The sequence below is a fragment of the Pristiophorus japonicus genome, chromosome 12 (genome assembly GCF_044704955.1).
Source record: "Pristiophorus japonicus isolate sPriJap1 chromosome 12, sPriJap1.hap1, whole genome shotgun sequence".
NCBI lineage: Eukaryota > Metazoa > Chordata > Chondrichthyes > Pristiophoridae > Pristiophorus > Pristiophorus japonicus.
Window position 1 is genome coordinate 193761927 of NC_091988.1, and position 24103 is coordinate 193786029.

At 39.7% G+C, this 24103-nt stretch overlaps 1 protein-coding gene and 1 long non-coding RNA gene across 3 annotated transcripts in view; one reads left to right on the forward strand and one right to left on the reverse strand.

Moving 5' to 3' along the window:
• LOC139277626 (uncharacterized) overlaps window positions 1–24103 on the forward strand; it is a 35404-nt gene that overhangs the window by 6725 nt on the left and 4576 nt on the right. Inside the window, exon 2 of the long non-coding RNA XR_011596121.1 lies at window positions 10563–10722. This is a non-coding gene — a long non-coding RNA (uncharacterized lncRNA). The remainder of the gene's footprint in view (window positions 1–10562; window positions 10723–24103) is intronic.
• Window positions 1822–24103, reverse strand: part of LOC139277625 (translocating chain-associated membrane protein 1-like 1) — a 116059-nt gene continuing 93777 nt past the window's right edge. The window contains exons 6-11 of one of the 2 annotated variants that reach the window (XM_070896345.1): window positions 23394–23478; window positions 20516–20586; window positions 18081–18185; window positions 13088–13231; window positions 8597–8757; window positions 1822–5396 (exon numbers count right to left, since the gene is read on the reverse strand). In XM_070896345.1, the coding sequence (XP_070752446.1) occupies window positions 5323–5396; window positions 8597–8757; window positions 13088–13231; window positions 18081–18185; window positions 20516–20586; window positions 23394–23478 (640 nt within the window). In that variant the 3' untranslated portion in view covers window positions 1822–5322. The remainder of the gene's footprint in view (window positions 5397–8596; window positions 8758–13087; window positions 13232–18080; window positions 18186–20515; window positions 20587–23393; window positions 23479–24103) is intronic. The other variant, XM_070896346.1, reaches the window with a different exon arrangement.

Here is a 24103-nt window from a genome sequence, read left to right on the forward strand (position 1 = left end):
CAACGCCTTGATTTCAAAATTCTAATTCTGATTTTCAAATAGCTTCATGGCCTCGCCCCTCCATATCTCTGTAATCTCCTTTAGTTCTACAACTCCAAGATGTCTGCGCTCCTCTAATTCTGCCCTCTTGAGCATCCCTGATTATAAATCGCTCAACCATTGGTGGCCGTGCCTTGTTGCCTAGGCCCTAAGCTCTGGAATTCCCTGCCTAAACCTCTCTTTCCTCCTTCAAGATGCTCCTTAAAACCTACCTCTTTGACCAAACTTTTGGTCACCAGCCCTAATTTCTCCTTGTGGCTCTGTGTCAAATTTCTTGTCTCATAATACTCGTGTGAAGCACCTTGGGACATTTCCCTACTTTTAAAGCACTATATAAATACAAGTTGTTGTTGTTGTTGTTGATCCACTGCTCCTTCCAGCGGGCCCTGACTACCTCGGTGTCCTTAATGAGTGCCTCCCCATTCTTGGCCAGCTATGGGGTGGGGCCTTGGGTGTTTGGGCCGTAGGTGGACTTAATTGCGGTGAAGAATTCTCGCACATCATGGCTGTCGGCCAGCTACTGGATCTCCAGTGCTTTCTCCACCCACCATCTGTTCTTTAGGTTGCGGGTTTTTTGTTGGACGTCAGCCATTAGCCACCTGTACAGCTGCTTTGCTGCTCCCGAATTGGGTTGCTGTTTTAAGTTCAGAAATGCCCTGCACTTGGGGTTTATTAGTTCCTGAAGAGCAGCCGGGAGGGCGTTGAGCACCTTGAGTCTTGTTGCCGAGAGCATGCAGAAATCAAGCGCAGACAGCGGAAGGTGCATGCGGCAAACCAGACTCCCCACCCTCCCTTTCGTTAAACCACTGTCTGTCCCACCTGTGACAGAGACTGGACTGTAGTCACCTGGGAACTCACTTTGAGAGTGGAAGCAAGTCTTCCTCGATTTTGAGGGACTGCCTATAATGATAATGATCCACTGCTGGAGAAGAATGAATTTGGTTACCATTGGAGGTCGACTGTAGTGAGAAACTGCCAATTGTGGCTTTTGGATGATTATTGTAAAATTCAGCCGAAAGAGCAACAGCAACTTCAAGGTAATTTCAGGAGCAGGAATAGCAAATTGTGTGCAACCCATCAGTTGTAGAATCAAGAAACTTTCAGTTGAATGTCTGGTCTAGGTTCCTTGCACAGGACAGTGCAACTCTATTTCAGAGTTAATTACATGGATTATAATGTCAGTATTCATCAGTGTGCATCTCTACATGTTGGATTGATGGATCTACATCTAATTGCAAACTACGTGTACGGCATAGATTATGTCTATACACAACTGGTATTTGTTTGCTGAGTATTGTACATCTCTATTATATGGTAGACAATATTTATGTTTAAAAAAAGTGGTCTTCCTCCAAAAGGGGGCTTGACAGGTTGGATGCTGAGTATGGGAATCTAGAACGAGGGGGCATAGTCTCAGAATAAGGGGTCTTCCATTTAAACTGGAAATGAGGAAGAATTTCTTCTCTCAGAGGGTGGTGAATCTTTGGAATTCTCTACCCCAGTGAGCTGTGGTGGCTGGGTCAATGAATAAACTTATGGTGGAGATAGATAGATTTTTGAAGAATAAGGGAATCAAGGGTTATGGGGAGAGGGCAGGGAAGTGGAGTTGAGGCCAAGATCAGATCAGCCATGATCTTATTGAATGGCGGAGCAGGCTCGAGGGGCCTACTCCTGCTCCTATTTCTTATGTTCTTATAACAAATCTCTGAACCGTCCCATTCTGCGAAGAACACACAGCACCTTTAGAATATAAAATGTCAAATTATCAAAGATCACAAGCAATTTAAAATGTTACAGATGAGGCAACAAGTTTATTTTCCAGATTACAGAAATAGTGGTTTTATAACATCAGATTCAAAATGTATGTTCAACTTACAAGACCCTGCCGCCAAACATACACTTACACAGAGAGCTTGGCATTTGAAGGTATGTTTGGATTAGCAACTGAAAGACACGGTACTGTGTTCTACAACCCACAACTGAATATAACAAAATGACAAACAATGTAAAGTTAAATAAAAGTCACCTTGAACTATCTTCTGTTGTACCAGTAGAGGGGAAAAAAAAAAAAAGGCTCCCACTTCCCTGGCCACAAATTTATCTGAACACAAAAGCAAATGGACTGGGAACAAGAAGCTGTTACAGTTACATTGATTCACAAAATGGATTAGAAAAACAAATTAACTACATTTACATGACTGAGTTTAGAAAGACTTCTGACATTCAGGACTATCCTCATTTTAACTGTAACCAGCTAAGTGGTTATGTTTTATGTCATAACATAATAAAGTTTAAGCTGCTGTTTACCCACAGTGCCCCTTTTTTAATAAAAAAGGACAATTAAATTTATTTATATATACTTGTAAGAAAATAGGCTGGGAAGTCTCTGCTTTTTGAGGTATCCCATTGGAGTTTCAGTATTTCCTCATGAATAAGATCAATATTCTGGTCAGCTCTGCTCATTCCTGTCAGTCACACAGGATGTCCTATCTCCCTAAAGTACTGATTAAAGTACAGCAGCAATCATATTTTTTTCCAGTCTACAGAGAAAATGCAATAAATGTCTGTATGCAGACAAGAAGAACATAATCCCTGTACATAGTCCATTGTCACAGAGCTAGGGTACTACAATTAGGCTGGAAAAAATGGTATCACTGTCAGAATGTGAAATGTTGTCCTCAACTCCAAACACACAAGCTGGAGATAGTTTAACAGTATTTTGTCAAGTATTTTACCTCCTGTATGCTGATTCTACATGCAACATTCAGAGCAGTGGGCAAGGATGAAAGAAACTTGGACTGTGCTCCAATTTAGGCACCAACACATTGTGTTAATCAGTATGCAATAGTGGGATTTACCTCAAACCTCGTTTTAGGAAACAATTCATGGAATTGTTCATAGTTTACAAGAACAATGCAGCTTCCTATTTGCATAGAAATACAAAACAGGTAAGTTTATTCAACTCAGTGGTTCAATATACAAGTGTGTATGTGTTTTTGTTTACATACATACACAGTAATATGGCACATGGTCAGTGTGTCTGTACACCCAGTGTTTTGATAAAATGATATGAAGTGTATATGCAGTGATTCAGTGCATATGAATCAGTGTAGGCTTGTATACAAGGCGCGGATGTGTACATGTGGTGATTTGGCACAGATAATTGGGCAAGTGAGCATGTGTATATACATGCTCATTTGGTAAATTTGATGCACACAAATACACTATGATTTAGTATGGATGTGTACAAAGGATTTTGAAAACGATGAATGGGTACATGTACAAAGCTCTATTTAGCAGGTGTTTTCTCAAAACCATGAAACTTTCACATTGGGCATTAGCTCGACCAGGTTTACTAGAGTGCATGGTAGAAACTAAGCTTAAATTAATAGGAGGTACCTTCCCATTGCACAGTTTTGTCACAGAGTGGGAATTACTATAAAGTAATTTTTGAAGATATATAAAACTTGAACAGGTGCTGTCAGCCAAACACCCAACAAAAACATATTCTGCAAAGAATCCCTTAGTTAAGAAGCTCCATAAAGATACCCCACAATAAGGATTTGCTAAACGAGATTGCCCTAAACAACGAGTCTGACTAAAGAGAATGTCCATAGAGGATCAGCCTGTTAAAAACATTTAATTGCCTCTTAGAAGGAAATATTATGGCGCAAAGCAGGTTCCACAATAAGTGTGTTTAGAGGATAATCTGTTTTAAAATAATTTTTAACTCTGTCATGTAAAATACTATTGATGACAATTGTCATTTAGGACAAGTTGGGTCCAGAACCCACATCTTAAAACAGCAAAACGATTTTTTCTTTGATTAAAATAAACAATCCTTAAAAATGCTATAAAAACACAAGAAATTAAAGGTTTACTTTTGTTTGAGATGAAAGAATCAACAGTGAAAGGTACTAGACATAGTGGTTAAACTTTGATGCCTTTTCATGTTAAGACTACAGAAGTAGACAACATTTGTCAAAGTTAAGGCACAGTCCCCATCATGCACCTATGGACAAAGCACTTAGGCTTGAAGCAACTAAAATGATTGAGAACGCACAAACACAGACAGGAACAGACCAATTTGCTCACTTAACATAAACTTTTAAAAAAAAACTCCCCCTTAAAGAACCATTTTGCTCAATTACAATGTTATTGTAACATGGTTGTTTTTGGCTGGTCATTTTTACATTTCACATCAAGGACACTTGAATAAAGAACGTTTGGGGGGAGGGGTAGAGGGATGGCGGCCAAACACATACACATTTTCTCTTGAAAAGTCACAAAAGTAAAACAAAACCCCATGTAAAAATTTGGGGTATAATTGGCAGCATTTATCAATCCTTTTAAAAAAAAAAAAATCCTCACCCTGTGGTTTGAACAAGCTGCAGGAATTCTACAGCGAGAGATTAATTACATGTTTAGCCAACCTAATAAAATACAAATTGGAGCCAAGGTCTGTATTTATGGTGTGAACAGCACTCAATGATGTGTCAATGTATCTACAGGGACATATTGATTCATTCACGTCAACCCATCTTTAGTGCAACACTGGAGGCTGCTACACAGTAACCAGCCAGGGTGAGGTGGAGTTCTCTTTTTGGTGCTATGGGAAATACAGTAGAAAGAACTCGGTTACATTTTTTACTTGAACTTGTGTTCGCAGTTCGTTAGGATCTGGGGTGTTCTTGTACTTCTTTAAATGTAAACAGCACAATAGACTCATTGCGGGGTGTTGGACGGGGAACGGGGAGATAATGCAAGAATAAATCAGTGAAGCTGTGCTAGGCCCAGTCTCCAGGTAATAAGACAATCTTCATATTTAATGCTGAACACACTGTTAGGACAAAGTCCAAAATTCATGTCTGTTGCACTGGTAACGTGGCCCACAACAGCCTTTGGTAAAGGCATCCGATTGGCTGATTTCTATCTCACCCCAAATTACCACAGCCACCTTCCCATCATTTAGGTGTCCTCCAGCCTCTATCCAAAACTGCAGGCATGCACCCCATCAGAGCTGAGCATTTAGCGCTCTCGAGGCCTTTTCCAATAGCTGATCTGTTTGGGATAGTAAAGCAACAATGTTTCATATCTCACGCCCATTCACAAGGCTGCAAGAAGAGGAGCCTCTCAACAGGGACAGCCATCATTTTCTTTGCTCAACTCTGATCAGCAGATAGTGACGAAAGTAGAGTGGTTTAGGGGTGAGAAGGGATAGAACAGATGTGTAATTATCACAGTTTTTTTTCTCAGAAATTTCTCAATTTTTAAAATCCAGCTTCATGAAGCTTTTGCTTTCCTTGCACGTGGTGATGTTCCACTTTCTGTCTTCACTGTTCCATTAGATGCATTAGCTGCAAAAACATTATAAAAAAAATACAGTAAGGTGACAAAAAACTTTGTGCAAATAATACACCCAAAATAGGGGTGTGGCCCTTACTGATAATTCTCATCAATCCACGTCTAATTGGGATTAGATCCATATTCCTATTTAGAGATGGGATGGGCTACAGACCTGCCACCTTATTCTTATCCTAGAGACCTTGAGGATATTAGAGCTTCTCCTCTATTTGATCACTTAGCTGATGTGACTCGTACTTAGAGGAACTTTCCTCCATGAAAAACCAGAAGTCATGCTACATCCCTACATGAATTAACCGGAGAGCCTGGAGGTGGTCATTTTACTCTTTGTAGGCTGCAAAAAGACATAAGAATGACTAAAGTATCTGTAGGAATGGTATGAAATTATTTTTTTTATCAGAGAAATGCATCTAGGGACATACATAAATACCATCTCGTATAGCAATAGCATTTAGAAGCATAACATTACTATAGAAGGGCTGTGAATTTACAGAGACAGCGTGTAATAAAAACACTCTGAATTTAGATGTGACTAATTAGGGATCCTAAATCCACAGTAATATCACAGAGAGAGAGCTGAAATCAACTGGAGCAGAATTAAATTAATTTTGACACCCAGCTCCACCTCACTGCCACTTCTCTCGATCCCTCCACGGTCTCAAAATTGTCAGACTGCTTGACTAACATCCAGTTCTGGATGAGCAGAAATTTTCTCCAATTGGAAAGATCGAAGCCATTGTTTTCGGTCCCCGCCACAAACTCCACTCCCTAGCCACTGTCTCCATTCCTCTCCCCGTCATCTGTCTGAGGCTGAACCAGATTGTTCGCAACCTTGGTGTCATATTTGACCCTGACATGAGCTTACAACCACATATCCGCGGCATTTACACCTCCGTAACATCGCCTGTCTACGCCCAGACTCAGCTTATCCACTGATGATACATTCATCTATGCCTTCATTACCTCTAGACTTCACTATTCTAACGCACTCCTGGCTGGCCTCCCACATTCTATCCTACGTAAACTGGAGGTCATCCAAAACTCAGCTGCCCATGACCTAACTCGCACCAAATCCCGTTCACCCATTACCCGTGTTCGCTGACCTACATTGGCTCTCGGTTAACAACGCCATGATTTCAAAATTCTCATCCTTGCTTTCAAATCCCTCCATGGCCTCGCCCCTCCCTATCTCTAATCGCCCCATGCTTCATAATCCCCCGCGCCGAGATATCTGCACTCCTCTAATTCTGCCCTCTTGAGCATCCCTGATTATAATTGCCCAACCATTGGCCGTGCCCTCTGTTGCCTAGGCCCCAAGCTCTGGAATTCACTCCTTAAACCTCTCCGCCTCTTTTTCCTCCTCGAAGAAGCTCCTTAAAATCTACCTCTTTGACCAATCCTCCCCTGCCCTAATTTCTCCTTATGTGGCTGGGTGTCAAATTTTTGTCTTATAATGCTTTTATGATGCTCCTTGGGCCATTTCACTGTGTTAAAGATGCTATATAAATACAAGTTGTTGTTGTTTCATGAACAGTCAACTATTTGTAAGAATCAAGGTGAATTTTTTGAACTGGTTTCTCTTTTGCAGGTCTACTTTCTAACTAGCATAAACCTTTAGATATTAGATTCTATAACACATTCTAATCACCTCGCTGAACAGAGAGTACAAGTCAGATATGCAGAGCACCTTTTTCATGTGCCATTATATCTGTAATGTTATACTGAACAGTTCTGAAAGGACAAGTAGTTGAGAACAACCACCAAAGGATGAATATCACTGGAAGATGTTTGTGACCACATATGCCTTTTCCACAAAAAAATGTAACAAATGGAAAGAAAATAATGTGTAGTTTAAACCATACATTTGTTATGGAGCAGCTGCCCGTTAAAATGAATTAACAAGCTTGGCAATTTTAATTAAAACTGTAGATTTTCCATGGTATTACTCATGGTAAAACAGGTGATAATGCTGTTTCAGAATAACAGGAGATTTAACACGAATTATTCCGAAAAGCTATATTCTTTTAAGGCAACAAAGTCTAACAGTTGGGAACTAAAAACAAGTTCATGTTACTCCGAGATCGATACAATGTGATGCAAAACAGCAGAGCAAATATAGGACACCGTGGCCTGAGATTGACTCCATTACTTATGCATGATCAGGCAGCACATCGCACGTGAGGGGCTTGCACACAGCCGATGCAAAAGGCTCATTAAGGTGCTGTTCTTCGAGCTTAAATGTGGCTGAAGCACCTGGGCAGCATTACAGACACTTCGGGGAATTCAGCGAAGAAAGTGGAGCCTTCTTACTCCTGCTTGGTTCATTCCTAATAAGACCATCTTTTGGTGTTCCATTTACCTTTGCTTGTTCTCCAAAGACTAGCTCTTGCAAGAAGTTGTTCTTTTCAGATCATTTTTGGCCCCAAAAGTACCGCAGCTCTAAGGGCAGCTGTAACAAAGCTTGGTGTGTGACATCTGGTACACAATATATCGTTTGTAAAGTATTTTAAAGAAAGACTTTTGTTTATTTAACGCCTTTCACGACCAACAGACGTCTCAAAGTGCTTTACAGCCAATTAAGTTCTTTTTTTTGGAGCGTAGTCACTGTTGTAGTGCGGGAAACGCGGCAGCCAATTTGCGCAGAGCAACTCCCACAAATCGCAATGTGATAATGACCAGATAATCTGTTTTTGTTATGTTGATTGAAGGATAAATATTGGCCAGGACAGCGGGGATAACTCCCCTGCTCTTCCTCGAAATAGTGGTCATGGGATCTTATGTCCACTCGACAGGGCCTCAGTTTAACATCTCATCCGAAAGATGGCACCTCCAACAGTGCAGCACTCCCTCAGCACTGCACTGGAGCGCCAGTTTAGTTTTTTGTGCTCAAGTCTAGATATAGGTACCCTTGAATTTCCACAGGATTCTCAGAGAAACAGCTATTTATGCTGTTTTTTTCCTAAGGTTACTGCTATCTCCCACTGAAGTTACAGCATTAGATTTTGACAACCTTCACAGAATTTCAGGGTCGGTTTATTGAATTAAAAAAAATAAATACAGGTATCATTTAGTGAATCATGTTTGTAAATTTAGCAAAATGTTGAGCGTGTTTTTGGTTTAAAAGATTAAATTGTGAAATGGAGGCTGCAGGAAAGGAGAAAAAGTAATGAGATTTCCAGGTTTTGATACTGACCCTTGTTGTATTCCTTTTTTGAAGGTTTGTTCTTGGTATTAGCTACTTTCTTTCTGGGGATCTGATTCTGAGTGTGCTCCCTCCACTTCTTCAGCTGGAAGTTAATAAACTTCCACATCATCCATGCTTGTGTTAGACAAATAGCTGCTAAGCAACTGATCCTGTTTAAACATAAAGGCAATCACCGGTCAGTGAACTACATGATTATTCAAACTAAAAACTTGCACAAAAACAAATGTAATCTAGAAGGCAGTGCCATAAGGCCAGTTATATCACAAATTATATTAAATATCTTTGTACTGTTTCAGCATTTAGTCATCTGGAAATACAATTTCAGCAGAGCACCGTTTAGTTTACAACAAAATCCCTGTGTGCTGCATTGGTTCTGAAACGTATTGGGCGATGGAGTGGGGGCCAGTCACAATTCCCCATATAGTGACTTCCTAATTGCCAAGGCAATTGAGAACATAAATACACTGTTTCTCTGCAGGGAAGAAGTAAAATTCAGACAGCCATCTTACATCTCTAGGTGGCCAGTTACAGACCCGCATTTGCTGAGCCTTGGGAGGCAGCCTGCTATCTTGACTAGGGGATGGTGTGTGACAGTGAAATCTAAAGAGGAGGAGGAAATACAATGAAGTTTTTTCTTTTTTAAAAAGAAAGCTCAGATCTAATGCTATTCATTTTACATTTGTTTCAAGGAATAGATCCCATATTAAAAACCAAGGCTAAAATCAACACTCCTGAAGCTTCATCAAAAAAAATAAGATCAAAACGGAAGAATTAGGAGCCGGTGTAGGCCATACGCTCCCTTGAGCCTGTTCTGCTGTCCAATAAGATCATGGCTGATCGTCGATCTCAACTGCACTTTCCCGCCTAATCCTCATATCCCTCGATTCCCTTAGCGTCCAATAATCTATCTATCTCAGCCTTGAATATAATCAATGACTCAGCATCCACAGTCCTTTGGGCAGTGAATTCCAAAGATTCACAATTCACAGATTCTCAGTGAAGAAATTCCTCCTCATCTTAGTCTTAAATGGCCGACCCTTTATCCTGAGACTATGCCCCCTGGTTCTAGACACTCCAGCCAGGAGAAACAGCCCCTCAACGTCTACGCGGTCAATCCCCCTCAAAATCTTGTATGTTTCAATGAGATCACCTCTCATTCTTCTAAAAGAGTATCGGCCCAATCTACTCAATCTCTCCTCATAGGACAACCCTCTCATCCCAGGGAAAATGGTACTGACAAAATTACTGCTGCCCTCTGTATGATCTGTTTCACTAAAAAATAACTAGCATTTATACAGTGCCTCATTACATTTCTCAGATCAGTCCAAAATGCTTTGCATACAGTGATGAATTATTCCGATATGTAGCTACCACCGTCATGTAGACAACAGCAGTTATTTGTGCACATAGCAAGATCCCACAAACAGCAATGAGACAAATGACTAGTTAGTTGAAGGAGGAATGTTAGCCAGGACACTGGGAAAACTTGTTCTCTGAACATTTCCGTACTTCAATGGATGACACCTTAAACAGTGCAGCACTCCCTCAGTACTACAATGGAGTGTCAGCCTAGATTATGTGACTCTTTCGTGGAGTGAAGTTGGAGTCCACAACTGTGCAACTCAGATGTGAGAAGCTTCCGAATGAGCCAAATTGATACGAGATGACCTCATAAGGCAGGGCTGTAAGTTTTTAAACAGATTGTGTTTGTGTGTAGAATCCCTGAAGCTCCATAAAATTAGGGAAATTTGATGATTCACACAGAATCATGGGCTTTTGTTATGCAAATCATTGGATTTCTCAACTGCCCCCTCCCCCCACACTTCCACTTCAAGGAGTTTTAAAATACTATGCAGAAAAAATATACTCTGTGGAGAAGGTCGCCCCCATCCCCGTCCCAACAGGTAATTATTCTCCCCTATTCTTGCTCATTTCTTCTCCTCTTTCTCTCAAGGCACTGACTTCTAACTAATACATGAGAAAAGAGAGTTGCCACAAAGTGAAACCCTCAAAATCTATCTGACGGATAAACTTCATTTTAAAGAAAGAGGAAAACATCCTTCCTCCTTTGCTCACCCTCTTCAAACAATAGAACATCAAAGTGGAGAAAAAAGGTTTGCAATTCTTCAGATTTAATGTTAATACTAAGTTGGACTATGGAATTAAGAAAATGCATATCTTTGTAAATCGAGATAGATTCAAATAATAATAATTCTTGGCAAAAAAAGCAATGAGGGCTGCTTTTAGTAGATTACTTGGAGTCCAGAAAAACACATTTAATTTTGGCCCATGATAGGGGTAGCTGCATGAATAGAATGAGCTTTTATTCTGCCTCATAATTCATGACCAGCTAAATCAACATACAAAGACATTCTTTCCATTACCTATCCCACATAATGTTCACTCATGAGGTGGTCCTGCACAAGCAAAACAAGCTTTTAATCAGCTTGGCAATTCATGACAAGTTATGCTTTAACACAAAAAAATAAACTTCAGTATTCATCCTTTTTAGAAATCGGATTACCTACATTTTTATTTCAAAAGCAATAATGAATTAGCTAGACTGGGCATATTTTCGTAGTTCCAACTGTATGAAAAAATGAACGCAGTAGAATTGATCCAAGATTTCAGAGACCAGATGCTTCATAGAATTTACAGTACAGAAACAGGCCATTTGGCCCAACTGGTCTATGTTGGGATTTATGCTGCTTTTTATACACAAACCTCCACCCACCCTACTTCATCTCACCCGATCAACACATCCTTCTACTCCTTTCTCCCTCATGTACTTATCTACTTCCCCGTAAATGCATCTATGCTATTCGCCTCAACTACTTCATGTGGTAGCAAGTTTCACATTCCAACCACTCTGTTTTTTTTTTTCTGTTCCCCATAGAAAAGGAGGACAAATTCTAGTGAAGGGTCACTTAGGCTGCACTCCCAACAGCTACCAGTTAAAACTGTGACAGCATGTTTTCCTCCAGACTTTTTAAACAAGAAATCCTGGGAAAAGTTTCAGACGAGGTTCTAAAACAGTTCTATCAAATGCCAACCATTTTACTAAATATACTGCCAGGGCATTAAAAAAACCCAAATAGATTGCATAAAGCTCAAAGATGAATAAAAAATATTTACATTTCTAAATATTGGTGGATGGTAGTAACATGGTAGTCAGTTTTTTTATTTTATTCTACATTAAAAAAAAATTATACCTCAACAGATTTGGGACATAAAGGATTTAAAAAATGTAGAAAATAGGTTAATAAGGTGGAAACAAAGTGTAATAAACAGTTGAAGTTCAAATTGGATAATTATGACCAGCAGAGTGCCCCTACATATTATTCCTGAGAATGGTCTTCATTATTTTTATATACGATCTAGATGAAAGCATTAGGCATTATGTTGTTTGAGCTTATGGATATAGTACCCAACTGTGGGGGTAAAACAGCATTTTTGAAGTTAAAATCTAAACATGCAAAAATCTAAAAGTATTAACAACACATGGCGGCTGCAGCAGTAAAGCCACAAATTGTTATGGTTTCAACAGAGATCTATACACTAGAAGCTTAAGGAATTGATACTGACACTATCAAACAATATGATATCACAGTGTGTTGTACTAGTATACTTGCAAAAATATAGTAAAGTAATGGAAAGGATTCAAAGAAGGCTTTAGATCATTGAAGGATGCTAAGGAAGCTAAACCTATTCGCACTAAATAAATGAAGATATGGGGTGGTGACAAACTTAGTTAAAAATGAACTTATTTGCATTTAAGAGAGGGTAACCTGTGCAATAACCTGCCACTTACTACAACAGGGTTATACTCTAGCTAATGGGAATAAGAGACCAGAATGAATTCTTAGGGTGGGGATGGAGAAAGGGAAGTTCAAAGAATGCAACCAATGTCTCTCGTCAGAAGATTGGGAAAATTTAATTTCTTGGAACCAAGAAAACATAATTCAGGCTAAATTTGCAACTTTCCTGTACAATTAATATATGCTAGCAGATCACCAATGGCAATTCAGGTGTGCAGTTTCCAGTAGGCTGCATTACCAATCTCAGCGATATTATTTTGCAAAGCTTCGGAGGTCAGACTAGATACTTCTCCACAGAAAAGGAGGAAAAATTCTAATGAAAGGTCGCCTGGACTGTCCTTGCACAACAGTTATCAGTTAGTTACTAAGTGGTATTGGTGAAGGTCCAGTGGTCACCTTGGCCAGGGGTGACGCAAGACACTGGGGCACGAACAAAAGTGAAAACGAGGAGAAAAACACTTTTTGAAAAAAAATTACCAAAATGTAACTAAGACATATATTTAACACTAAAATATCAGCAATTCATAACCCGGGAACCAAAATAACAGTGACCCATACCTTTAATGTTAAAATAACATCTCAAACATATCCTCGCTCCGGCAACAATAGGTACGACTGTTTTTCAAAATGTCAGACTACATGCGTCACTTCAATGACCCACCTGACAGTCAATGTGTTGAAATTTCCATTTGCTACTGAAAAGTCTTGATCCTCTGCTCTCGCAAGGCCAAAGCCAAAAGTGAGGACAGACAGAGTCAGTGTGAGGAGGCGAGCCATTACAAAAAGTAGAGCCCAGAGAGTGAAGCTGGGGAGGAAAAAAAAAATCTTTAGATCAATTGTTAAAACCGTATTGATGAAAAAGGTGAATATGTTTATATCATCTTTTTCTGGTACTCATTCAACACATTGTTATATTAAATCTATTCTGCAGTTCCAGTGATCACCAGTTATTTGTCGCATTCTAATTGAGTGGCACAATGTATTAGCATACTAATACAGTAATCTTGCTTCAACTACTGTGTAGCAAAGCATCCCATGCCCCAGGTGGTAAATAATTTTTTCCTAATTTTGCTCCTCATTCTCAGTGACAATTTTAAACTGATAACGGCTTTTCACCGACTCCCCATAACTAGTGGAAACAGTCTTTCCATATTCATCCTATTAAAACCCATCATAATTTTAAAAATCTGTTCTTAGCCTTCTCTGCTCCAGTGGTAATAGTTACAGCATCTCACGTCTCTCCTCAACTATAGTTCTTCATCCTTGGTATCATTCTGGTGAATCCACGCTGTATACTTTTTCTGGCTTTGTGTCCAATCTACAATGAGGCATCCAAAACTGCACAAAATACTGTTACCTAACCAATGTTTTGAACAAATTTATTATCTTGTACTTTATGCCTCTAATTATAAAATCTAAAATGCTATTGGCTATTTATGGCTTTATCTAACTACACCCACACTTTCAGGCAATTTATATTTGTACCCCGTAGATCTCTCAGTTCATCCACATGCTTCATTGAGTGAATATTCCTATTCTTTGTTTTACCTCCCAAAATGTATTACCTCACACCCCTCCACATTGAGGGAAAATTTGCGGTCGGAGGCTTCCCGCGGGCAGATGCAAAAAATCCACAAATTTACCTGGTGGTCCGGGAGTCGTAGATTCGCGTTCCTGCACCTCTCCGGGTACCCGCAGGTAGAGGCCCATGTATCCCGGTTCGCAAGTGCCCCTGGGATCACATGGGCTTGCCCAACCAATAAAAAAAAAGGGAGTCCCCATTCATAATTTTTGGGGATCTGCAGGGGATTCCGTTCGTACGGAAACCCCATAAAGTATGAATGGGGATCACTTTAAAAAAAAATACACACGAAAACATGAAATAAATTTAAAGAAATATTACAGATTTAAAATTCATTAAAATTCCATTTAATATTTTAAACAAAAGTGGGGAGAAAAAAAATTATGTTTTAATAGGGCTAAAAATAAACTTACCTTATTGGACAGGGTTTTTAAGCGATAATATTTTATTTTTCTATTTTTTAAAAATTTTTACCAGGCGTAAGAATTTAAAAGGCCTTCACTGGACAGAAGTTGGGCAAATAGCCCAACTCTCCGCCTACAGAGGCCCTTTTCCTGGGATTGCAAGCGATCGGTCAAAAGGATTCTTGACAGATCAGAAGTTCCAGGTTTCAGTGCATGCACAGTGCGCTTGCTTAAACCCGAAACTCGTATGCGCACCTTGTATGTGCCCGTAGGGGCCACAAATTCAGCTTCATTAACTTGTGTGAGCCATGAGGCTGTCTATTCCACTAACCTATCCTTCTGAAGCTACAGTCCTCCTCAGAGTTTTTAAACCCGCTACTTTTGCGTCATCAACAAATTCTGACAGTGTTCCCTATAGTCCAAGTCAAGAATAAGAGTAGAACAAGTACTGACCCCCGCATCGAACAATTCTCCAAACCGAATAATACCCATTGACTTGAACCCTTTGCTTCCCGTCAGTCAACCAGTTCATAACTAATTAGGCCAAATTTAAAACAGAAATTGCTGGAAATACACAGCAGGTCAGTCAATACCTGTAAAGTCAACAGGTTATGATATCACAGTGATGTTAGACAAACTGGTCCACAGTGACCCAGCTCATCGTTCTCTCCCTTCTTGAATAGAGGTGTTATATTGGCTATCTTCGAGTGCACAATTTGCATATCTAAGGAGACTTGGGAAAAAATGCGTCAGAGCTTCTGCAATTTTCTCCCCAACTTCCTTGAACAGCAGAGGGTTCACGCCATCAGGATCCAGTGGTTTATCTATCTTGAGTTCTGCCAATTTTTCCTTTAATTAGTTATCTTGGAACAATTGTTCCAAATTCTCCTCTATTCTCACCTCCACTATTATTTATAAAAACGGACAAAATATATCTCGGTCATTCTTCCTTCACCTCTGAACATTTCTACCCTCTCTAACTATTCATAGAATCATAGAAGTTTACAGCACAGGAGGCCGCCATTTCGGCCCATCGTGTCCATGCTGGCCAACAAGAGGCTATCCAGCCTAATCCCATTTTCCAGCTCTAGGTCCGTAACCTGTAGGTTACAGCACTTCAGGTACACATCCAAGTACTTTTTAAATGTGGTGAGGGTTTCTGCCTCTACCACCCTTTCAGGCAGTGAGTTCTAGACCATCACAACGCTCTGCGTGAAGAAATTTCCCCTCAAATCCCCTCTAAACCTTCTACCAATTACTTTAAATTTATGTCCTCTGGTTGTTGAACTCTCTGCTAAGGGAAATAGGTCCTTTCTATCCACTATATTTAGGCCCCTCATAATTTTATACACCTCAATGGAGGTTTCCCCTCAGCCTCTTCTGTTCCAATGAACGCAAATCCAGCCTATCCAATCTGTCCTCATAGCTTAGATTCTGCACTCCTGGCAACATCCTCATAAATCTCCTCTGTACCCTCTCCAGTGCAATCACGTCCTTCCTGTAATGCGGTGACCAGAACTGCACACAGTACTCCAGCTGTGGCCTAACCAGTGTTTTATACAGTTCAAGCATAACCCCCCCTGCTCTTGTATTCTATGCCTCGGCTAATAAAGGCAAGCATTCCGTATGCCTTCTTAACCACCTTATCTACCTGGCCTGCTACTTTCAGAGATCTGTGGACATGCACTCCCAGGTCCCTTTGTTCCTCTACACTTCAGTATCATACCATTTAATGTGTATTCCCTTTCCTTGTTAGCCCTTCCCAATGCATTACCTCGCACTTCTCCAGATTGAATTCCATTTGTCATTGTTCTGCCCACCTGACCAGTTGATTGATATCTTCCTGCAGTCCGCAGCTTTCTTCTTCTTTGACTTTCAATATGCTTATAAAGGTCCTATTATTTCATTTCATATTATCTGCCATCCTTTTTTCATATTTGCTTCAAATCTCCCTTTTTTATCTCTCCATTACACTTTCTACAACCATCATGTTTTTAAAAAAAAAGTATTGTTAATCCTAGTTTCATCATGAACTTTCCTCTTAGGTTTCAGTATAGTTTAAATCTTTCTTTTTAAAAAAAAATTCATTCACAGGATGTGGGTGTCGCTGGCAAGGCCAGCATTTATTGCCCATCTTTAATTGCCCTCGAGAAGGTGGTGGTGAGGCACCCTCTTGAACCGCTGCAGTCCCGTGTGGTTAAATTTGTTCATAGAATTCTATCCTGTCATGTACTCCTTTTTACCTTGTATCTATTTTGCTCTTTGCCCATCTCATATCTGAAGATCTCCCACAACTTGTTTGCTAATGTTTCTGCCCAATTAATTTGAGCCAGTTTGCTCCTTATCTCAGTGAACTTTGCCTTTTTCCAGTTCAGCGCTCTTATCTTTAACTCTTCATTATCCTTTTCAGTTTTCACATTGAACATAACTATGTCATAGTCACTATTTAGCAATTATTCTCTTCCACTCAAATCAGTTAACAGTCCAACTTCATTTCCCAGAATTAATCAAGCAATGCTTCTTTTCTTGTTGGACAAGAAACATACTAGGAAGCAGTCTTGGATGCATTCTAAAAAGCATTTCCCACCTTGACCACATTCATTACCTCCAAGCTCACTTGGGATAAGTTTAAGTCACCCAACATTATTGCCTTGCTGTTTTTAGATATCTCTCTGAACTGTTTGCAAATCTTCGCCTCTAAATTATCTCCCTTGATTTTAGTGGCCTGTAATGTACACTGAGAAGTCTCATTTCCTTTCCGATTCTGTAATTCTATCCATATAGATTCTGGCATATCACAATCCTTTAGAAGATCCTCGCATTCTAGAGCTGTAATAAAATCCTTTAATAATACTGACAATCCACTCCCTTTTTCCTGCGCCATCTCTGCTGAAAATGGTATAAACTGGAATATTAAGTTCTGGTCCTGCCCAAACCCAAGCCTATCTGTTATACCAACAATATCCCATCTTAGTTATTAATTCTCCAATTTTGTTTTCAATGCTTTGTGCATTCAGATGCACAATACTTGATCCTGACTGCAATTCCTGACTTTTGGCAGGGTGGCTCATTCTTGTTCTTAGTTTTCTCATTTAACTTTATCTCTTGCCCCTATACAACAGTGTTTTTAGCTTTCATACCTCAAAGCCTCTTCCCCTTTTCTCTTTTGTTAATATTCCCTCACTATTTATTTCAGCTACACTTTAAACTTCTACTCCAATTGTTTTATTGCTCCTTTTTCTGGTGCCAAGCCTAGACTTTCCCCACCATCTACAGGTAATAAGTTAGGACACTCACAGTAGCCACTGTTTATGTGGGCGACTTGGCAGGATTTTTGACTGCTGGTGACATTAATTGAACTTAATCTTGTCCTCATCGGAAGTCCGCACTTGCATCTAGCATTGGAACAAAACTGAAGCAAGTTTTCCACTCTCCAGCCCAGATGTGCCATGGCTAATTATGCCAATAGTGCTGCCCTTGTTGAGATCAGCGAACTTGGATTGAAGTTGGGTCCCACTAATTTATCCACTTACTGGATACATTTGCAGAGTCATGGAGTGAGCCCTATATATATTATTTTAATGGTGAAAAAAGAAAAACGCCTAGTTGTACTCAAATACAGTTTTGAAAATTCATACTCCTAAAAATGTCTACAAAACTACTCTTACCCCTTTTGTTTGTTTTCATCACTGAAGTAGAATAATCGTGATGCATGAAACAAGAGCTCTACCAGGTAATGCGGCACCAAGAGAATCAAGCCCAGTCTGTGAAGGCTGTAAGAAAAACAATCATGTACAAAACCAACCTTAAATAAGGTGCAAGAATTCTGTATACTTCTACATATCATACTGGACTGTTATTCTCAAGAGAATGCCCACTTTGAAACAGCCACATCTACACAATATATTTCATTAAACCAGCTATCAAAGGCATCAGCAGTCTACTTAAATTTGAAGGCATCATACATGCGGCAAAATTTACTTTCAGATTGGACATGGTAAACTTTGGCATTACTGTATTAAAGAAATACAGTGAAAGAGGGGGTTAAGACAGTGCATTAACTACTGGCTACTTTCCTGAAGCAACAAAGTAGCTCATCTGAATACTGTGAAGCAACACCAATGATCCCAGTAAACAATGGTTTAATATTGTCATTGCTCTCTCCGCCCCTCCAATTTTCACCCCACTTTCCGAAGGACATTGAATTCTGCTGAGTAAGGTTCCACAGGCTCCCTCTGATAGCTTACCAAAATGGCTATCCTTCATGTGTAAGCTTTGACAACAAGTATTGGCAGATTATTCAACTGTGGACATACAAGCCTAATGTTGTCCTTACCCAACATCAACACATGCACATTTTCCAGCAGATGTCACTGGAGAGTAAACAGGAGCAAGAACCTTAGCTGATTCCTTAGCTGTAACCCAGGGGCACTGAGGCTATTGTGAATGGTTTTATTGGTTACAGCATACATAAATAATTAAATCCAATATAACCACTGACAATCAATTTCAGAACTTCCAAGTGCAAAAACACTGAATTTCCACAGGGTGACCTGTAGTGTTATACAGCAGTGTTCTACAATATGTAGGAAAAATCCAAGCATTAAATCCCATTTTAGGCTTGAATTCACACTTAGAAACTTTAAGTTGTCAATCTCAGCTAGATATTCAATCAATAGCATGGATGGAAAAATCAGCATGGATTCTACCTTAAAGTGCACCTCAATTCTCCCAACCAGTGATATCAGCAGAACTCAGGAAGAGGTCAATGGGTGCCTAACATCTCCACTGGAAACATTCATGCTCACACTGGGATGCATGTAGAAGCAAAAAAAGGAGGAGGGTGGATAATATGCATTACAAAAAAAAAGTAGTTAAAGTATTTGAAAAAAAACCCTCACTGTCCATTTGTTCAATATCAAGTGAGTGGATTGTCAGTTCCTAACTTGGTCTATGACAAAATGACAAAAATAGAATTTTTTAACAATGTGAGGCTCCTAAGCAAATTCACTGTGACTGACCACACAAATGTCAAACTTTGGTCACACTGACCTAGAAACTAAGAGAACTTCCTTTATTACTTCCCAGCCAACTGATTTGGAATTGGGTTTAATACATCCAAAGCAAAAAATATTAAATCATGAAAAAAAACATTGTACTGTATTCTCGCAATGAAACAATATGCTTGAAAAAGTTAATGGAAAAAAAAGTCATTTCCTTAATCCAAGTTGATGCAAGATCTGTGGTATGCAACCAATTGATGGATTGCATCAGAGCAACAAGTCAAATGTCTTGTATTTTTAAACAGACTCTGAGAAGCAAGAAAAAATTGGAGAATTAGAATGTTTTCAGTAATGCAAGTTGGACAAAATGAGTTAACTAAGCAACATCATTAAGGCCAGGGGAAAGTTAAAATACGAAGATTCGTCCTTTAGACTGCAATAAATCCAACTGCTGTACACCATAATATAGTACAATGGAATTTTTATTCTTCCTGCTCATATTATCCACAAGAATTTTCAGAACAGTCAATATTAGCAGGCCCTGTAGCAGGGAGCAATGAAAGGATTACACTGAATAGATGTGCAGAATGGGCTGACTAGCCGCTTTTACTCTGTACCACTTCTTTTGAAATCTTTTAGTTAGTTATATTCTCTAGCAATCAAAAGATTTGAAAAGAAATAGAATGCAAGGAGAACAATGTGCAAAAGGGAGCAGAGGGCCAGTGGCAGCAGTGAGGATAGATCACTAGAAGAAAGGGATACAAGAGAAGTGCACTGATCAACAGGTAGCTATCCTTACATTCTGTTCCTTTAAAAAAAAAACTTGTGAGCTTGAAAATAACTGAATATAGATCTAAAAAGATACAGAATGCAAGGAGGGCCATACACAAGGGGCTTCTTGCACTGCTGAACAATGGATTATTGTGCATCTTGTTCAAGGGACTCTCGATTACCCACCATTTTCCATAATACAATGGGACAAGGGAAGAGAGAAGAGATCCTTTTTGGCAGATAATCGAAGTTTCACTACACAAAAATAAATCCAAAATGTGATCTAGTTTAAAAATAACTCTGCAGCAGACACATGCTTAAAAACTTACTTTAATATATAGGCACCAGTGATATGGAATATGTAAAGGCAAATGTAGTACAGCTGTCGAGCGATATCCTCCTGTAAGATTTAACAATTTGAAACACATGAGGAACAGAAATTAAGAAATCGAAAAGACACCATGTGTGCCATGAAGCATGGATGCAAGCCCCACAACTCCCCAGAAGGTTTGTTCCCAATACCAGTCATGTTGTCTAAAGATGATGCCGAGAGGAAACCAGGTGCTTCCCTACAGGGAGGGAGAAGTTAGGAACATCACCTCAAGCACTCTTGCACATCTTGCAGCAAAGATGAAGAACTGGATTAGCAGAGGCTTTGGAACAGATTTGGCATCTGTCTGCCCGCCTGCTCTCTTACTTGAGGAGTGGCGTGGGAGGACTTAACAAGGAATGCAAAAATAAAAACAATTTAGAAGTAAAATAAATGATACAACAATGATTCAACAGAAGGAGCCCACACATCATTTCCTTGCATTCAAAACCTATATATATATATATATATATAAACTCTTTCTTAAAATTGATGAACTTTAAACCACAATTTCAGTCATTATTTAAGATCTATTTATTGTCCTCCGTATTCTAGAAGCATTCACCAATGTCTTCAGATCAAGTCATGGACATCTCCTCTGAAGTGGAGTAGAGAAAAAGTTCACAAAACATTACTTCCACCTTTTCGTAGTGGATGCGCTCAGTCAGCAGAATATTTCTGTTCAATGAATAAAAGCATGCGACATGTTTCATTTACCATAAATTCATGTATTCGTGGGTTGTATCTTGCTTATGTGCAAAAAAAGATGGCAAATTTATATGCATATTAATTTGAATCCAATATCTATTGTTTTTCTTGACCAGTTGGGCATCTGGTAGATGTGGAAAAATACCATCATGCTGAAGAGTCTTCAAACCAACCCACTGAAAATCAAAATAGGCAGCTTCAGTTTCCTTGACATGGAGTGCACTCTCACAATTGACACAGGGACACATCCCACTTACCCAAATTCAGAGTTTAGGTGCAAAGGATTAAGAATCCCCAATTGTGCACAGGAGTTACTACTGGAGTCTAACTAGCTATATCCACATAGCAAGTCAGCACAAAGCTCTGGTAAGCGACTCATCCAGCAAGGAGCACTCTTCCCACGACAGTATTGACCTGCAAGACTATCTGAAGGCAACTGGGAAGAATCACAACCCCAAGAGACAGGTCTACCCCTCTACCTCCAATTACTGAGCCAGGCTATATAGTCAGTTACTAACAGTGCCTTTGCAATAATGCATACTTGCTTGGCTCAGGTAATGGATTACCTAATCTCAATGCTACAAGCAGGGTGGAAACAGCATTAAAAATATTCAAACATGAGTAGTGGAAAGCAATGGCTCGTTCAAGGACTTCGGGCAAGACGGGGAGATTTATAAATTGGGTTGATGGAGGGAATAGATAGACCAAGGATGAGCTTTCTAAGGAGGGGTTGATGACTAGCTTTGAAAGCAAGCTGATTAGAGGTAGCCATTAACAATGTTGGCAAGCATTGGGGCCATTAAAGATAGTCTATCAGTCAGTAATATGGTGGGAAGGGGATCAAGGTAAGTGGATCTGATAGAAGAGGTGAGCTTAGAGAGGGCAGGAAGAAGATGGGAAAGAAGCTAAGAAATGGAAGGGGGATGGAGTTAAAATGAGAGAAAGATGATTAGTTGGAGTGGGGAGGAAGGGGGAGGTGGCACCTGAGGCATCTGCATAAATCATCTTAATCTTTGAGATGAAGTAATCCACAAGCTCCTTGTAGTTGGCGAGTTTGAAGTGGCAAAGGAAACAGGTTTGAGAAGACAGGTTGTTATGGGGAAAAGCTGTGAATTATTTTCAGCCCTTCAGTAGAATCCGTAGTAGTGGGAAAGTTGGAGCACTGAGGGGGATTTGTGGTAATGCTCGATATAGTGCAGCTAGATTTGACAGTGGAGGGCAGTGGTGCCAAATGTGCTGAAGTTTGCAACCCCAGACTCAATGGTGTGTGTTGGCAAGTGTTGGGAAATGGTTAGTGTGTTGATCACGATGAGGGCTTTGAAGGCAGAAGCGAGAGATTGTTTTACAGATCAACGGCGGCATTGATGGTTGAAAGCCTGAGGAGTGGCTCATGAGAGTTAGAGAGTGAATTACTGATGGTTTGGAGAGAATGATATTTTTTGAGGGTGAAGTTAATAACTGTGGAGTTGGAAACAGGCAGGAAGATGTGGATGGTAAAGGAGACAAGGTGGTCAGAAATATTCACATCAGTGCTTGAGGTTATGTGAGATGGTGTGGTCAAAGGGCTAGTCATAAGGTTGAGTGCAGGAGTTGATGTGACAGGTGAGGTTAAAGGGCAGAGCAATTAAGGAGAGCGAGAGGAGGGAAGTAAAATTAAATGGTGGAAGTTGAAATGACCTAGAATGAATAATCACTTGGTGTACAGAATGAGGAAGGTAGTCTTGGCAAAGAAGCAAGTAGTGTAAAAAGCTCTGCATAAGCAACAAAATGGGTACAGGACTTCAGAAGCAGTCACACCATTGAGAGATGTTTCTTTTAATATACTTGTGGCTCCAGCAACATTTGTGGAGAGAGAAAGAACTTACAAACCAGCAAGGAAGTAGACAGTAGATTCAGCAGAATTTGCATACAATTCAACATCCTTTTTGAACTCTAAAGAGTATCAGTTCCTCAGACGGTTTGAACCAGACATCCAAGCAGTGTCTGACCAGAGGGTGCCCGATCTTAAAGGCTAGTGAACCACTCATAACAATTCGTTTCCAATTACGCAAATTCTGTTGATACATTTGATTTTAAATGGCAAGATGATTTTTGATGGTGTAAACAACAACAAATGTATACATAATCACCTTTCTAACTTTCTGAAAATACAGCTCTGGTAACGCGTGGAGCCAATAGGCGATCTGGCAAATGTAGAAAAATTTCACCTGAAAGCTGAACGAAATAACATATTGAAAGTACAGCAGCTATATAATCAACAATAAACGTGTTTCAGTTTTTGCAAAACAGAGATCAGATTTTAAAACAAAGAATTCTGTGCCCATGATCCACCACAGAATGAGTTAGTATTAAGTAGGAGTAGGCCATTCGGCCCCTCGAGGGGAATCATGGGACTTGGGCAGTCACAGGCAGAAATCAAGTGGAAATCAGGTACTTTCCTACAAGTAGGGAATGAAATAGGGCAGAAATGATGCTGTTTTCAGAGTGGCATCTTTCTCAACCTGGGGAAGTGGCAGAAGATTGAAAAGGAGGGGATTCTTTTTTTTTTTTTTAAAGTCACATACCCTACAATAAAAACATAGTTATAATATATTAATAGTAGATGTACTGAGGCATTTTAAACAGGTTGAGAAGGTTAGTTGATAATGGCAGCTGTACTGTCATGGTAAGACAATTAGAAATGGTGAGGGTTTTTTTGGAGAGACAGAGAACCAGATTGCAGTCATTAAAATTAATACATCTGGAGATACAAAGATTACTTTTTCACAAAAAGCAGTTACTGTCACTCAAAATTAATGACAGGTCATAGTTTAAATGAAAATGTTATTTTGCGGGAACC